Consider the following 17,274-nt stretch of genomic DNA (forward strand, 5'->3'; position numbering starts at 1 on the left):
TGTTAATGTAGCATTAAACTGGTTTCCAAACCTTGTTACAAAGACAGTTGTGTTTGTATGAACACACAGAGCTGGGAGCACTGCTGTTTTACACCCGCACTGCTGCGCACCCCCTGGGGTAAATATGACAGTCAAATGGTCGACGAATAAAAGGGAATGGTATTTTTTGATCCTCAGTTTGACAAGTTAGTAAGTAAAGCCCAGGAATCAGTAGAAAAGAAGACAAACTAACCTGAAACCTAAAAACGGAAGAGGCACAGATACCAAAGACCTCCTTCATTTGAATCTTGTGTCTAGAGATGGCCTGTTGGTTGTGATGGTAGCAAATTAAGTGGGGGTGTAAATGTTCTTTGGAAAGTTTCCCAGTACATCTTGTACGTTGTCAGTTATCAGCTATTTTGTGGAACTTGAAGAGGAGAAGAAGTTTCATTGGAGGCTGATGACATCCAGGAAGGTTGAATCATTTCTAAGGGTACTGAACGTGAAATAAGGTTCACATTGTAACACAAAACTCAAACTTTTCAGCAACTTGGTAAAATCATTCTGTGTACTTCACGATGACTTGAAATGGAATAAAGTGTACAGTTCTTTAACAATCCCTTTTTATAGGCAAGAGCAGACCAGTAGCATGTGAAACTGAATTTTAACCCGTGAACTGAAGGCTTCTCTAATCAAAACTTGAAAAATGCAGTCATTCTCCGTATACTCATACGTCATCGCCATCATGTCACCTCATCGCCTCTCAAAATGTCAGGTGCCTGCAGGTGAGCTGGTTATCCTTGGAGTGCCTGGGGTAAAAATAGAGAAAAATGAACGCTAAAAAAGATTTAACTTTACTTTCTTCCTGAATGCCAAAGGCTTCCTTCCAAAATGATATTGACCAGGAACTGAAGAAAACATCTTTGACACTTGTATTTGTTTTCTTTGTTTAGTCTTAATGAAAGGCTTTCTAGACATGGTTGAATAGTGCTCGTCACCAACATCAGAATCTTGTTCGATAGTGAAAACTGAAGATGAATTGTGTGTTTCTCAGACACCCAGACAATATATTTTGACTGGTAGCAGTTGAGCATGTCAACCCGCCTAAATTGGAGTGTGTTTTCTCTCCTTGAAAATTATTCCAGCTGGTAAAATGGTAAAAGTGGAATTGACCGACCACTGAGGCACAAACTGTCTGAATGTTTTTCTTCTGATGGCTACTGTAACAGTTAACGACCGGCCCCATCTCGTCCAAACTCTCCCGTCATTATGAAGCATTTTGCGCCTCTTTCTATGCCCTCTGTTCGTCGGCCTCTTATTAATCCTCTGGTACAGATGTTTTTGTTTGTTTGTGTGTCTTCATTTTGTGTGTTTGTGTGTGTGCTGATAGGAAGAGGTGGCGGCAGAGAACAGAAGGAACACGCGGACCAAACTGACGCCAAAGCTGACCCCACACCAAGAAGAGGTGACAACCAGACGGACACGCATGACCATGAACATGTGCTCTGACACATCCTGTACATGTATTTACATAAAACTTTCATAATTGATGCCTCAGCGTAGCAAGACCTGCTTTTGGAGAATACTAATTCATCATACAGTAGGTCACTGCACCGTACTCTTACATGAGGAGGTCACATTTGTTTTGCACGAGGTATCCTGTCATTCTGATTCATGTCATTTTTCATTGGCTAGCTTAATTGCTTAGATATAAGGTTGCTCAAGTCAACTTTGCTGTGGTGAACACAACAAATGTCCTCTGCTTTGTCAAACTGCATGTGTGAACCACTACAAAGTACAGTAGTTCAAAGTTTAACCATGAGGTCGTTTTATAAATGACATGGGACATTTAGGGAAAGAATTCTCATTCATCTTAGTTTTCATTTCACAATCGGTGGATCATTTGATCAAACTGGACTACCTCACCTGCTTGTACTGTGAGCCACATGGAGCTTTTTTTATCCAGTGTAGATATCCAGTGTACATACTGACAGACTAACCACGGTTCACTGTCGTCTGTGATCAGATCTCTTCCCCAGCGGGTCGCCATGACTCCCAGAGCAGCATGCGCAGCAGAAAGGAAGGAACGCTGCAGAAGATCGGAGACTTCCTGCAGAGCTCCCCCACGCTGCTCGGCACTAAAGGTTAGTGTGTCAGTGTGCGAGATATTTAACTTTTATCTGGGGGATTATGAGAGTGAAGAGTCGAGGAGAGGAGGTTAAATATGATGAAGCAGCATAATGATCAGTGGAGGGTTGAATGATCAATAACGACAAAACAAATCCCTTTCGAGCTGATGACATTTCTGAGCTGCACACTTGTGTATTTCTACAGTAAATGCACATTTCATTAAATTAATTCAAATTTAAGATAAAAGTGAGGAGATTAAGACAAAACAGATCAAACTGAGGAAAGTTAGCCTCACAAACTTTGGAAATATAATCATCTTTATTCTGTTTCACAACAGATTAAAAACCAACAAAAATAAAAAAAAGCAAATGGAAAAATCTCAAGCTTCTAGATACAAAATACAACTTCAAATAAAATGGAAGAAATAAAAATGTAACTATGTATAAATCAGAAAAGGCTCTCCAAGAAAAATATGTTTACTCCGTCAAGAGACTTCAATTTGAAAGTGTTGATTGGTTGCAAACTCCTGTTTTGCTCTGGTAGACAGGCTGGGCATGCAATTCTCTCTCGTCATGTTTTCAGAGAAATTGTTCTTAAGTATCATCAAAAGGAAAGTCAGAGGGTGTGATTCATGCTGTCCTTCTAATTCTGATGAGCACAGGGCTGCTGCATTTTAAATGATCTGCAATTTATCCAAAGGCTTCTTGGAAGAAAACACTGCAGTAATCAAGCCTGTTAATGATGAAAGTCTGCATCAGGCCATCAGTATCTGTGCTTTACTGATGCAATATTCCAGAGATACTAAAAATCAGTTTGGGTGGTATTTAAAATGAGCTTCACCATACAAATCGTGATCAAAAAGAACGCCAAGGTTACCAGCTTGGGGCTCTTCATAACCAGGTCACCCACCCACCCAACACACACACACGTATAAATAGTATATCCTCCCCACTGCATTCTGATGCTTTATATTCATTCACCTGCTGTCCTTTACTCCAGGAGGCAATCACATGGTCCAGATGGGTTTTTAAGAATTTCTAAATTTCACAGTTGAAAACCTGTGTGCAGAAACACAACGCAGGACACACAAGGACAAAGCTTTGAGTTCCTGCCGGAGTCATTTGGCGAAGGATAACGCAGGTTTGACAAAGTAACCGGGCAAAGGCAGAGTGTGGACGCTAATGATGGCTTAGAGGAGAAAGTTAAGACAGGGAACATATTGGAATCAACCGGAGCCACCTCTGTGTTTTCTCCTCGGGGACCGGCTCTTTCACTCGGTCAATTAATTGTCGCCCCGGGGTGCCGACGCAAGGGTGCTGTCGCCTGCCAACATCTGATCCTCCCTCCACCTCTCTCTCTCTCTTTCTGCAGTTCCCTCCTCCTGTCCCTCAGTCCTTCATCACTCATCTTCACTCCTTTTTTGTCTTTTACAACTCACTGTTTCTTTCTTAATGGTTTCTCCCCCTCTCCGTCCACTCTCCGTCCTGTCCCTCCTCCTTCCCTTTCTCCACCTCCCTGTCCCATCTCTTCCTCTTCCTCCCATCCTTATTCCCTTCCTTTCTTTCTTATAACTCACAGTCTCCTCATCTGATTGATCTCCTTTTTTTTAAAAAACAATGAAGTTGTTCTGTCTGTGTATCAGTCTGACAGTCTGTCTACCTGTTGCCATAAATCTACTCTTACATGATTTATTCACAGTAAGATGGATACAAAGAGAACATTTAACAGCATCAAACGGTTCCCTCTAAAGTAACCGTTCAGCGTGTTCCTCTTGTCTAAAATTATCTCTGTGTCTGCAGCCAAGAAGATGATGAGTCTGGTGAGCGGTCGCGGTGATGCAGACTCTGCAGCCTCCTCTTCCTCCCTCAGTCTGAGAGCCAAGAAGAACAAAAGGAAACTCTACAGGCCTGAAATCTCCTCCCCCATGGACATGCCCTCACACCCAGTAAGTCTTGGACACACACACACACAGAAATGTCATTAAACTTAAGCTCATCATCGAACTCTTTATTTTTGGTGCAAACAACATGGAAGTATGGAAAACTGTCAACTTTGCTCAGACAAGTTATTTTGATCAGATAGTTTCTGATTTAAATCAATATTAGACTATTTTACTCAGGCAAAGTTCTTACGTACGAAAAGTTAGAACGTAACGTAAGAAGTTTGACAGATTTAGCTTTACAGGGGTTAAAGGGGACTGTAGAAACATGTTCATATTCCTCAAAATAAGGTATCAATAAAGGTTGTGGTTTGGTATTGGTACGAAACTCAAGTATTGTATTCAAAACATTTCCGAGCCCCAGTCCAGAATCACCCAAACAGGTTTAGTCACATAATGGTTCTTAAGCTACTTGCACTTTCTGCAACAATTTATGCAGGTTTGTGCCCAGTAACACAAACAAAAGAGCGGTCCCTGAAACTACAGTAGTGAGATCCACAGCTGGTAAAGACTACCACTGACTTACTCTTGCTGATACTGACAATCTTAGCAAACATTGTTTATGTAGGCTGTTCTTTCTCTTCTTGTTGTAGATCATCAGCAGAGAGCCAGAGGAGAAAGACAGCGATCATCAGATCATTAAGAGGCGCCTTCGCTCCAGGATGGCTAAATAATTAGTCTTCATATAGTACTGTACACTACCTGTTAGTTTTGCTTCACACTGTCTTAACAAATGAAGGGAGCATTGCGGACCATTTTTCTGTTTCACAAAGGCCGGAAAGTCCCAAAATGTAGAAACATGTCTTCTTAGTAATCTTATTTAATTTGAAATCCTATTCAATAATAATTAATAATAATAAGTATTCAAATACATTTTTAGAGTAAAGTCACTAATATACAGCAGGTGATGTTGAATGGTGGCAGTTAAAGGAATCATTTTGAAAAGTACGTTTATTTATAGAGTTAGATGAAAAGATCTGAACTCATTTTTGTGTGTTCAGTGCGGAGCTAGAGCCAGGGGTCACTTAGCTTAGCTTAGCATAAAGTCTGGGAGCAGAGGGACATGGCTAGCATGGCTCTGTGAAAAGTTGATAATCCACCCGCCAACACACTAAAGCTGACTAACATGTTGTGTTTGTTTAATCCACACACAACCAGCGGTGGCTGCAGTCTTAAAGCACAGACATGATTGGCATCAGTCTCGTCATCAAACTGAGTGCAAATGAGCATGTTTCCCAAAATGTTGAACGGATGTATAATTTAATCTGGTTGGTAGAAAGTATTGATTTCTCACTCAATCTATTGTTTACCATGAAACGAGTCCAGAGTCCCTGCATTTACTCTTTTAAATAGTAAGCACTCTTAAGTTTATGTATCTTTAAGTACACGTTCTTTACTTTTATGTGCAATTTTGTATTGAAATGTCTGGGCTCTGCTGGAGTATCTGTTTTTGTATTTGTTTATTTTTACTTTATGAGTAAGCCTCAACAGTTAAAATTCAGTGTCACTTATCAAACCTCTGCAATGTTATGCTGTTTGTGAAAAACGGACACAACAAACTATTTTTATTTTTAATCTTATAGTGAACCACCAACTGACTGATTTAGTTTCTGAAAGTGAAATCAACAAATCTGGTGAAAATGTCTCACATTGTTCTACGCAACTTCTTTTTCCACGTTTCATGTCTGCACTTTACTTCTTTCCTCGAACAAATTTAAGAAAAGGAACAAAATGTGACACTAAGGCTCGATGGAGCAGGTTAAAAAACGGTTCTACTGTGTACTTACTCAACGCCTTCATGCTGTCTGACTGCTGAAAGCAACAGGACTGATGTTCTCTTTAAGTCACTATTTCTGTTCTAGATGAAGGACTGCTGAGTGTTTTTCTTTTGTCCAGCAACATTTTGTTGAAGCTGCTTGAGTTTAAAAGTTTAATGTTTCATTCCTGATGTTTATTTTCTGAAATTGTGCACTTTTCTCTATTTTCACCCTTTTTGAAAAAACCATTTCGAGCATTTCTGTCCGACCACGTTTATTCTCTTTTTGTACCTACGTTCTAAAGGTCGCATCAGTCATTTACCAATTAAAAATACATTTGCTTCTAAAATCTGCTGTTTTCTTATACTCCTTGAAAAATGCTTGATTTTCAGCATAACCTGGTGTTTCATCGACACTATCACTCAGAAATATTTTAATATTTAAAATGATGAAAAAGCGACAGAAGAAGAATTAAAAAGAGAGCTGATGGTATCAGATCTGCGGCCAGGTGTCTGTCCCGTTTGCAAAGGCAACATATCGGCCTGAAGGTGGCGCTAAAGGAGGGTTGAGAGTTCAAAAATGAAAAAGCTTCATCCTCTGGAACGTATGAACGCCTGCAGACGGACTGCTGCAAAAATGTATACTGTACATTCATCCACTGTCATTTTAAAGTTTGTGCACAGGCTAAAGTTGTAACTTGATTGAATTAGAGGAAAGGTCAGGAAAGGGTAACGACCTCTACCTGTTTCCTCGTCCTCCGGGGACCTGACATTTTATGGCAATCTGGTCGTCTTTCTCTGTACGGACCCACCGAGCAACAATCACCGGGAGAAGTTCGGCTTGTATCATCTGAACCAGAAGCTGCTTTCCCCTCTTCTCTGTTCTGACCAGCTCTTATTTCCACGTGAACTCTGAGAAGTGGCCGACAAAGAATAATTAAGTGTCTAAGAATGGAGCCCTCAGTTTGTTCTAGCTTTCACAAGCTGTCAAAGTTAAAGTGCGTTTGTCTCGTGCAGCCCCCCCTCGCTGCACAGCTGCTGTTAGTGTTGGGGCTTTCAGACAAATTAGGTGAAAGAATCAGCACATGATCTTCATACTGTCTGAACTGTTGCTCTTTACTTTCCAGGAACACTATTTGAGTTATTACATGAACAGGCTGGACGCCGAGGCTTTCAGCTCACACTCCTCACTGATGGGTGATGTGGCAAGAATTTAAGTTTATTTGCTGGTAACTGTCATCAAAATGCCCAACATGTATATTCAGCGCTAAATGTGGAGGGGGGGGTGGGGGGGGTAGTTGTGAAATGAGTGCTCACACACACACGTCCAAATGTGTGTGTTTTTTATATCTGCTGCTGCTGACGTCAGAGATGTTCGGGCCATTTGTCCAAACACTGACGGTGTTACTAACTCACACCGTTGCCCCCAGCAGTGAAGTGGTAGGGGGGCAGATTATCTGTGGGTGTTTTTGTGTGTTTTGAAAGGCTCTGCACCCACAGGTTTATTTTGTAGAGTGGAGCATTTTCAAAACAGCGAGAGGTTCAAGCAGCAGGCTTTGATGGTCAAGTGAGCGTCCAAAATTGAACCCAATTTCATTTTCTTTCTCACTCTTGCAATCAGAGTCTGTCGGTCTCTTCAGTTCAGTTCAGACTCGAGTGACGTCCACCACTCTTTTCTCCGCCTGTCAATCACAGCCATCAAGATGCTCAGGTTTGTGTTTTCTGCAAACAACGAACGTGGAGGAAGCAGTAGATGTAATCATTTTAATAATATCTTCTTTTATGGAAAGGATGTGCACTGTTGGCTGTTTCTCATGACAAAATAAAGTCAGCACCTTTTCAGACAATAAAAAGTTGTGAACAGCCCAATGGAGCTATATTTAAAGAACAAGCTACTTTACTGTGTGCATTGTACATTGACTGTCTGTGAACACACCTATTTTCACTGGAGCTGATGTCAGACCAGCAGATGGCGAGCAGCATGGCGGACTCTGATGAGGTCACTCAAACAGACCAACGAGCAGGAAGTCAAGTGATCACATGACTAAAGAAGTGTCCACTTTATGTAAAGCAGTGTTTCCATAACATTTGTGACAGCTTAGACACGAAACGTATGATCTGTGAGCAGCTCTGAAGAGGGATTTTCTCCTGTAAACCTCAAATTATTTCATTTTAATAATTATTAGATGCCTGAGAAAAGTCCAAGATTAGAGAAAAGTCAGAAAGAAATAATATAAAAGTGTGTAACACAATGTTTTTCTTACTTAACTGACTCACTGTGCCGCAACAACTCTTTAGTTTTGTACTTTTTGGAGGCAAAACTCAAAGTGCGTACAACTACAGTAAATACAGCAGATAAAAGGTGAAGTACATATTTTGTATTCACAGCAGACAGTTTGGATAACATACATTTCCTCTTCCAAATAAGTTTGGTGTTTCTGGTTTCTGGTTACAACTTGGGTCTCATTTTCTTCGTTATGGCCACAGCTCCTCTTGCTAAAATGACTGTACAGGTGAAGTTGATCGCTGGGGTCTGTGGACACTGAAGTCTGAGGACGTGAGACGATCAGACAGGTTGGTAACAAACAAATGTGAACCTGTAAAACGATCACCCAAAACTATACGTCTCATCGGATCAGGTATGATGTCAACCATTTCAACGCTACACGGCGACGAAGTGTTGGAGCGTGAAATGAGGAGACGGAGTAAGAGGCAGGTGGAACTTCCAGAACACGGTAATCATGAAGAAAGTTTTGGATCGAACTGTAAGTGAGACGTCGAGCACAGTGCAGATTATGGAGGCTGCCGGGGGGGGGGAAGCAGACATATTTGCATGTGGCCTGCCTGATGGTTAGATTGTGATTATAAAGGTATGAATATGTGGTTTTGAAACGGCTGCAGTCTGCATTTCTCTGCCTCCGTGTCACATTAGTGCTGTCAGAAAGCCTCCATGCAGCAGAGTGCCGACGCTGTATGCATGTCAGAAAGACTTTAATCCAAAGACATCATTAAGAGGAAGCCTCGTAATCACCGTACAACAGAAAGAGAGAAAACGACAGCCACAGAGAGTAAATGGGGAGGAAATGCAAGAAAGACGGGGGGGAAACATCCGGGAGACAGTGATGACAGAGAGCTTACAGAACAAAGAATAAATGAGACAAGTGGATGAGAGTGAGCAAGGGTGGCAGCGAAGGTGAGGATTCAAATAAGGACACTGCATCCATCCGCAACTGCAGTTTTTCCCTCATTTTCTTCCAGCTCAGGTTCTTTCACAGGACGGAGAGAAAAGAAAAGCAGTCATGTGTTGTGTGAATGATGGAGAGGCTGCCATGATGCAATTTTAGCAATCACTTCCCACACAGCTGGGCCCTTTGTGCTGTCTGAACAGCCCTGCCTTCCTGTTCGCAACCACACAAACACAGCAACATGAATATGTGTGTGTTTGTGTGTGCGCGCTTCTGACTTAGCCTACTTTAGGGGACACATTTCAGACTAAAGACCAGTTAATTGGGGATGGCTTGTCCAATTAATATCTATCCAAATGAAGGCGATTCCAACATTTGTCTCATCTGTTTGGTGATGATAACATTTTAACGTTCACCACCTTTGTTGCAGAGACTTGAGAAAGGCGGACTTTGGAAGAAAATAACGATGATCGGAGAATGAACACACGTTTCCAAAAACCTTAAATGTAAATCGTCTCAAAAACTTGTTTCTGAGTCTGAACCGAATGTAAACGTGGAAATCCTTGTGGCTGTTGTAGCGAACTGGATAGGAGAGAGGATCTACCTCTGGGTCGGGATCTTCTTGGGTCAAAAACTTTGGATGTGTTTAATATCTACCCAGATTACATACTGACCTTCCCAAACAAGAGGACCTTAAGTAGAACTTGCTCCGCTGCTGTTTCCAGACTCAAGAACTTTCAAGCTCCAAGATCCAAAACTGACGGCCATTATTAATTTACAATTTAAAAAGAGACCCAGTCCAAAGTGCAGCCGGCGCTGTGCAGCTGTAATGATCAGTCAGAAATGTATCTGCAACTATTTATAAGTAGTTGACTTTTTTAGTCAATTTTTTCAATTGTTTCAGTCACTTTGAGAAAAAACACAAGTGTTCTCTGGTTTCTCTCGTGAAGATCTGAAGCTTTTCTGCCATGTATGATCGTAAACACAACATCTTTGGGTTTTGGACTGTTGGTTGGACAAAACAAGCACTTTTAAAACCTCTTGAACTCTGGGAAGATAAGATAATTATAACTTCCCGGTTTGTCACTTTTTGTGACGTTTTATAGACAAAACAATGAATGAAGAAACTAATCAGACGATTAATCGATAATGAAAATACTGGACTCAACTTAAAGTTACCTAATTTTTCTCCTGTCACCACATGATTAGAGTCCGCTTGGATCCATTCGAGTATCACACACAGATCCTGAGACCAGCAGCAATACAGCGGGACCCTACCCAATCCAATTAGACCAAATCATTTGGACCAGTGGTCACTAGGAGCCATGTGGCCCATGAAGACCACTACTTTCAGGTCATCTTTCTGGCTGACTTACCGGCCAGTTTCACTGCCTCAGCTGCCACTAAATGATAGAGGGAGACAGCTTCAGGCATTTCCAGACTACGTTCTGTTTGATTTGAAGTTTTTTGGAAAGCTGTAAGAGGCTTGCACATCTTTTTCTCGTTTTTACACTTTGTTTTATTCACGGATTAAACAAACAAGATATAATGAGTTAATTAGTGAACTTTAGGGGCTGGTAATTGGATTACTAAACTAAGCTAAGCTAACTGGCTGCCTGCATTAGCTTCATATGTACCGTACAGATATGAGAGTGTTTCGCTACCAGTAGAATCATTTTAATAAAGATGCTGTAAGAAGAACTTCACATACTTTACATCACGTATGGCAACTTTGAAACCAACGCTGCTGTGCTCCAGAAATAGAATAATTCAATGTAGTCGTTGTTTTCCATTAATTTCTCTGTTGTGAAAATCAATGAGCAGACTTGTAATCCATCACAGTGAACATGAAGTTTGCATTAGTTTTGGCCTCATTGTTGTGTGTTTAGGCACAGCAGACCTTTCAAAAACTACAGGAAAATAACTGCACAGCATATATTTGAAAAAGTAAATGCAGTTTCTAAGTATACATGATTTGTAGTTAAGGAGCTAAAACTTGTCCTTTAACACTTATCTTAAAAACCAAATTCCTCTGAATCGAGCAATTGGATAAGAATACTTTTTAAATTCTTTTTTGAAATATGATTAATTGTTGTACAGTATAGAATAATATAATAATTTTTGATATGTCATCTAAGGACTAAAGTTACATGCTGTTACAATGCAGCACAATGTTGTGAACTGCCATCATCCTTTTTGTTGATCATGTGTAAACTGGTGTGTACCATACTGGTTTGTTGGTATGTATTAACTCTTAATCTGCAGACTTTTCTATCTGACACTGGTGCTGAAAGTGCTTCTTTTCTTCCAGACAGCCATTTGTTTCAGTTAATCTCAATGAAAACAAATCTGCAGGGATTTGAACATTTCTGCCAAAAGATAATCCATTACCAAATGAACTATATTTTCTTCTTAGATGGGCATTAAGAGTGTTTACGATTCCTGATGACAATTCCTCAGTTATTTCAATGAACGAGCTGCCTGCAGAGTCAACCTGCGTCTTAGAGAAAATATTTGCACAACTTTAAATCCAACCTGCCTAAACTTTGTCCATCTGGCACCAAATGTGATTAAAACAAAGCATGAACAGGTTTTACAAACATCACACACACACACACACAGTGCACAGGTGGTTGGCCACACACACACACAGCCAAGCACAGCATGGATGTATTAAAAGATCCAGACAAACAGACAAAGCTCCCATCTGGACCAAATTGCCCCAAAACCGCAACGTCCTGCAAATACCTTTTATCTCCAGACAGAGACGTTAACCCCCTGTGAGGGGAAATTGGGTTCATGCAGCAGCAGTAATAAGATAGAGCCAGAAAAAACTGGAGATGAATATGAAAGTAGCTTTAAGAGAGCTTGAGGGTGTTAGGACTCACAGCCCTTCTTACACACAGTCTCCCACTTTGGAAAGTAGTCTCTTTCCTGCTGCTTGTGAACATTGGGCGAGTCTGACAAATTCTCAATTCTAAGACTCAATTACCATTTAATATCTGACATCACGTTTAGTTTTCCATTTCCTTGGGATGAGTTGTTCCTCCCCTCCACGTTATATTCAGTCAGGTAACGTTTGTCATCTCTGTAAGTAGACATATTTATCACCTTCATTTGCCAGAGCTAGAAAATGGCAATGTCACCATTCTCAATCCAACCGACAAAGCTCTGATTGGTTGGCGTTTTTCTGACCAGGAAAACCTGATTTGTCCTCATTATTCAGGGAAAAGAAGACAGCAGGACAAGCTTATACAGCTGAAACGGTCTTGTTGACCACATACTGGATTTCAAAGTGTGGACCGATCCGCTAAAGAGGGACACAGCTAGAGACTCACATTTTCAGGTGTCGCAATGTTGTCCTTGGGTGCCACAGTTGAAATGATGATGTTCTCACATGGACAAACAAAAACCACGGTACAGGAGAAAACACGCCGGGTGTGAACGCACCGTGTGGGCGGCCTGAGTGGGACTGAACAGCCCCCTCCAGCAGACCAGTTCCGGTGCTGCACGACTGCAGAGATGCAGGAAGAGGTGCTTGACAATCCCATTAGAATCCAATTATTTCTGACATTTTTCAAACAACAATGTCAGAGGTTTGACTCAAACTGCTTCAAACTTCCCTCACTGGGAACTGTGCTATCAATCACACAGACGTATGTGTCACTGCTTTATCTATCATACTGACATTTTACCTAAACATGCAGTTATCATGCCTCCATCAGTTTCACTTCTCTTCAGACGGGGAGATCTCCTCCATCCAAGTAACAGACTTTTACAATTCTGCATTATTTATGTTCTCAAATGGTAAAATTGGAGGTAAGAGCTGAATGTAGGACAGCAGTCAATCCAGATGGTTGTGTCTCTTCCACCACCCAGACCTGGATTTTGGCTGCACTGAATGGCTGGCAGAGTGTGTGTGTGTGTGTGTGTGTCATTATTATTCAGCCAGTCAAATCTCTGAGTACAGACAAACCAGCCGCATTTAAATGGTTTATTGATTAAATATCTGTCTGTGTCCAAATGCAGTTGAATAATGCAGCTTCGTCAGAAATGGAACAGAAGAGCGAATAGTGTTTAATCTCTTTACTGCGCAGCCAAACAAACGTATGTTGTTTTAAAGAAGAAGTCGTTGCGTTATCGCGTTCTTTTCCTCGACCAACATTGTATTCTAACGGGACACCTTGTTGTGTATCATGTGTTTAAACAAACTGCAGCCACCTATCAACACATGACACCGTAGCATCCCATAATAATAACCCGGCTGCCTCGACTGTTCGTCCATATCAAGCTCAGATTCACCTTTTCCTAATATTGGCCTGACAGATACTCGTGCACGGGCTCCATCAGGGGTCACATGAGGTCAGAATGTTCCCAAATCCAACCTGAAACCCAGATAATGAAACCCAAACATGAAACCTAAACCTTCGTCAGGAGGCGTCTGGGGTTTGGGCTGCGTACCAAAACTTTAACCCTGTTGACACTTTGACTTTGGGATCACATGTAGTTTACAGGATGAAAGATGAACTAAAGTAGTTGGATGATCCTCCCACATTTACACCCCAAATCCCCAAATAATGTCGAAAGTGAACATTCTGTAAAACAAGATCTCACTGCTGCATTGCCATGTAGGGCTACAAGGGCGGGGGGGCTGTTGGCCTCTACTGATCCCCCCATTCCTCCCCTTGTAATTAATTCAGTTGAATTTTATTTAGAAGTATGTAAGCACATGATCACAGGGGGGCTTCTGGTTAACACTGCGGATGTTTTCTGAGTAGATTAAAGTGAAACCTTTAATTTCTTCATTTGATTATCCACATTCCAACAATTATCATCAGGTAACGGTACTGAGAAAATGCACGTGACACTTCGGTTACTTTAAGTTCTGCCTGCTGTGAAGTTCTGTCTGTCTGTCTGCGTTAATCAGCTGATTCTGGAGCACTTGGAGTCCTGGTGAAGGTCTGTCAGTCTGAACCTGATCTGAACTGCAGGTAGTCGAATTCAGCTGAACTTAATCGACTTTAGCACTTGAGGGCAGAAGACAAAGAGAGAGCCTCCGTCACTTTCCATTTTCCCCCTGGCTTCATCCACCACCACCACCCTCCCTCACCCTCTTAGAGCTCTTCCCCAGAAAGCCTCCCCATCACTCCATCCAATATTCACCAGAAGTGCTCCAATGTCAGGAGGAAGGCGTGTGAGCGAGTACACTTTACTTGTTCCTGCAGCTTTTAGCGGCCCACCTGAAATCCAACGCGGTCAGATGAGGTCAGAGAAACATCAGGAAGAAGTCATCAGCTTGTCGTCACATTGTACTGTAAGTCCCTTCGGCTTTAAGGGTTAGAAGTGAACGGGGATCAATCTGAACCCTTTGTCAGACGGGTGGGATTATAAAAAAGGACTCTTTATAGGTGGAACTGTACATGCTGAGAACACTGAGCTCATTCTGCACTCACAGAAACTCGAGTTTCAGTTGTTTTAAAATAAACTTTCTTGGCACGAATGGTTAAGTATGAATACTGCAAAAACCTTTCAGTTCATCTCAAGGTAATTACTTAATTAGACAGAAAATAGAAAAAGCTATTAATCCGTGTAACAAGAAAAGAGTTGAGAAGAAACAAATTAAAGACATCAAACTGCAGCAGTTCGGGTAATGACTTCCAATATGTTCCTATTATCTTAAGAGTTTAAGAGATTCAAGAGTTCAAGAGTAACTTGATGATTTGTTCATGAGTTTGTCTCATGCTGAGGAAAAACCTTCCAGCAAAACACACAAGACGGTTATTTTCCCTTTCATCGTCTCTGAAACTACAAGAAGAGAAACTCAAATTCCAGGCTGCTGTTTGTTCTTCACCTCAACATATTCTGAACGTCTGAAATATAATTCTGTATGTATTTTAAACAGACTCTCGTGGGTTTTAGGCATATCAGCACATGGACTTTGATGAAAAAACGAACAAAAAACAAGTTTGAATAAAATTACTTTACATTTAAATTGTCCATTATAGTTTTATTTCTTACATTTTTTACCTGTTTGTGTGTATAAATAGAGAAACAATATTTTTTACAACCTTGAACTGTTCGATCATAATATTTGACTGATTATGATGACTGATATCTTTACATGCGTCTGTATCCTCAGACATGCCTGCACCTTCACCACAAGGCTTCAGGGCAGCCATGCTGTCGTTTCACTCCACATGACCTCCATTCCCATCAGCTTTCATCCATAAAGAGTGTCCATCATACTGCAGGGAGCAGGAGGAGGTGAGGAGAAACACACACACACACACACACACACAGGTTTGATGCTGTTTGTCAAACTGTACAATAAAGTTATGATTTCTCAAATGTAATTGATTTCACCGTATTTCAGGGTTTAACTGATTTGTAGTTTAGACGACTTCGCTGACATGCAGCAGCTGAGCTGAGTGCGAGTAGCGTTTCCATCACAGTTAGTTTTGTGGTTCGGTCATTTTGAGAGACTCGTTTGGTAAAAGTTTATATCTTCAATACAACACGCTCTTATTCTGAGGAAGGGACTTTAAGTTTTGACTGGTGTTCATTGGGAAAAGTCCCTTTCACTTTATTGTGACTGAGCAGGAGAGGCTACACCCAGAACTGTTTACTCTAAAGCACGGCCCTGACATTTGATTTTTTTAGTAATGGTTGCTGTTATTGTTGTGGCAACTGGCCAATTAAAACTCACTTGTCTGGTCAGGTTTCATCAGCAAAGTCAGTGACTGAAGAACATGTTTATGACTCAGTGTATGAATGGTTTTCACTTGATGTTGATCTAATGAGATTTCTCTGTACACTAGGTCAAGCTCTCTCCTTGTTTCTTTTATCTGTGTTCCCCGGGGAAGTTGACTGTTTTCATGCAACATCCAGCTTCACAATGAAAAGAATAAATAAAAATAAATTGCACATGGGAGCGCAGGAGGAGCGCAGCTTCTGTCCATCGTCTGCTGTTGAACTCTTAGCAGTAATTCTGGGTTCTGAACACGCTCGACGAAACCCTTCCTCTGGAAAAATAAATGTTAATGTAATTCAGCGCACTCAATCACTGAGATTTCGTCTGATCTTTGACCCTGACCCCTTTTCTCTTTTTTTTCCTGTCCCTGACCTTGAATGGTGCAGGCTGCTGGTGTGAATAAAAGGTGTCAAACACAGGTTCAAGTACATTAGTGGGTGAGAAAGCGTCTTTTTCCACTTAGAGTACATCACACTGTGAAGGTGTCAGGTCCATATGGAATAAATCTATATAATCTCTTGTCTATAGCAGAGCGCAGCCATCTGTTCAGTGGTGTAACGCCCATGCGAGGTGCCAGTTCGCCCTACATCATCATGTGAGTGTGGAGGCAGTGGGAAATAGAAACAGGGGTAAACCACACAGTTCAGTCGTGATCAGATAGAGAGACGGAGATTTAAAGAGATAAACGTACGTTAGACAGAAAATGGTTCCGATCCAACGGCTGCAAAGATGATCAAATCCTCTCTGGGAGGAAGTGAAACTAATATATAAACAAGACTACAGGTCAAGCTACAGCGTTCACTGCACCAACAGTGATGATTTATCTCTTCTCATGCCGGTACGGACGACACAAGATTTGTCTTTCCAGATGGTCACGGGGTCAGGTCAGGTGATCGCGGTGCCTGCTGTAAATTGTCCTGCAGAGAGTACTGCGCCCTGACCAACAGCAGCCTGCAGCCTTTCATGACCTGCATAACATCCAGAGGTGACTACGGCTCTCTCTTCACAGCATCTACGGTGTTTCTGTGCACTGAAAAGTACTCGTGCTCATGTTGGCCAGCATCATGGAGCACAACCTGTGTTTCTAATTTATTTGAACTTGTTTGAAGCTTTGAAAAATCCTACCTGTTTACACATCCTGACTGGATTTTAATTCATTCTCCTTTGTGGCGTGAGACAGCTGTTTTAATGTTTATGTTGGTTGTTTTTTGTTATAACAACGTATTTATGCTGCTTTCTTGGTCAGGTCTCTCTTGAAAATGTTTTTAATGAAGTGCTATGCTCACAGTATCAGCTGATTCTTTTTGAACTCATCAATTAATCATTCAGTCTGTCAAATGTCTGAGAGCCCAAGGTGACATCTTCAAATGCCTTTTTTAAAACCCAAACATAATACATTTACAATGCAAATTATTACATTTGAGAAGCTGGAAACAAAGATTATTTATTATATTTAGCTTGTTAAATGACAATTTACAGAAGACCTATGGAGTATTTTGAGCTTCCAGAGTTTTGAGAAAAGCTGTATTCAATG

General features: G+C 41.2%; 1 protein-coding gene across 1 annotated transcript in view; it reads left to right on the top strand.

Annotated features, from left to right (window-relative positions):
- kif20ba (kinesin family member 20Ba) overlaps window positions 1-4,722 on the top strand; it is a 39,202-nt gene extending 34,480 nt beyond the window's left edge. Inside the window, exons 31-34 of the mRNA XM_070916137.1 lie at window positions 1,370-1,444; window positions 2,006-2,123; window positions 3,909-4,054; window positions 4,642-4,722. Coding sequence (XP_070772238.1) covers window positions 1,370-1,444; window positions 2,006-2,123; window positions 3,909-4,054; window positions 4,642-4,722 — 420 coding nt within the window. The remainder of the gene's footprint in view (window positions 1-1,369; window positions 1,445-2,005; window positions 2,124-3,908; window positions 4,055-4,641) is intronic.
- The last annotated feature ends 12,552 nt before the right edge of the window (window positions 4,723-17,274 follow it).

The sequence above is a fragment of the Enoplosus armatus genome, chromosome 12 (assembly GCF_043641665.1).
Source record: "Enoplosus armatus isolate fEnoArm2 chromosome 12, fEnoArm2.hap1, whole genome shotgun sequence".
Lineage (NCBI taxonomy): Eukaryota > Metazoa > Chordata > Actinopteri > Centrarchiformes > Enoplosidae > Enoplosus > Enoplosus armatus.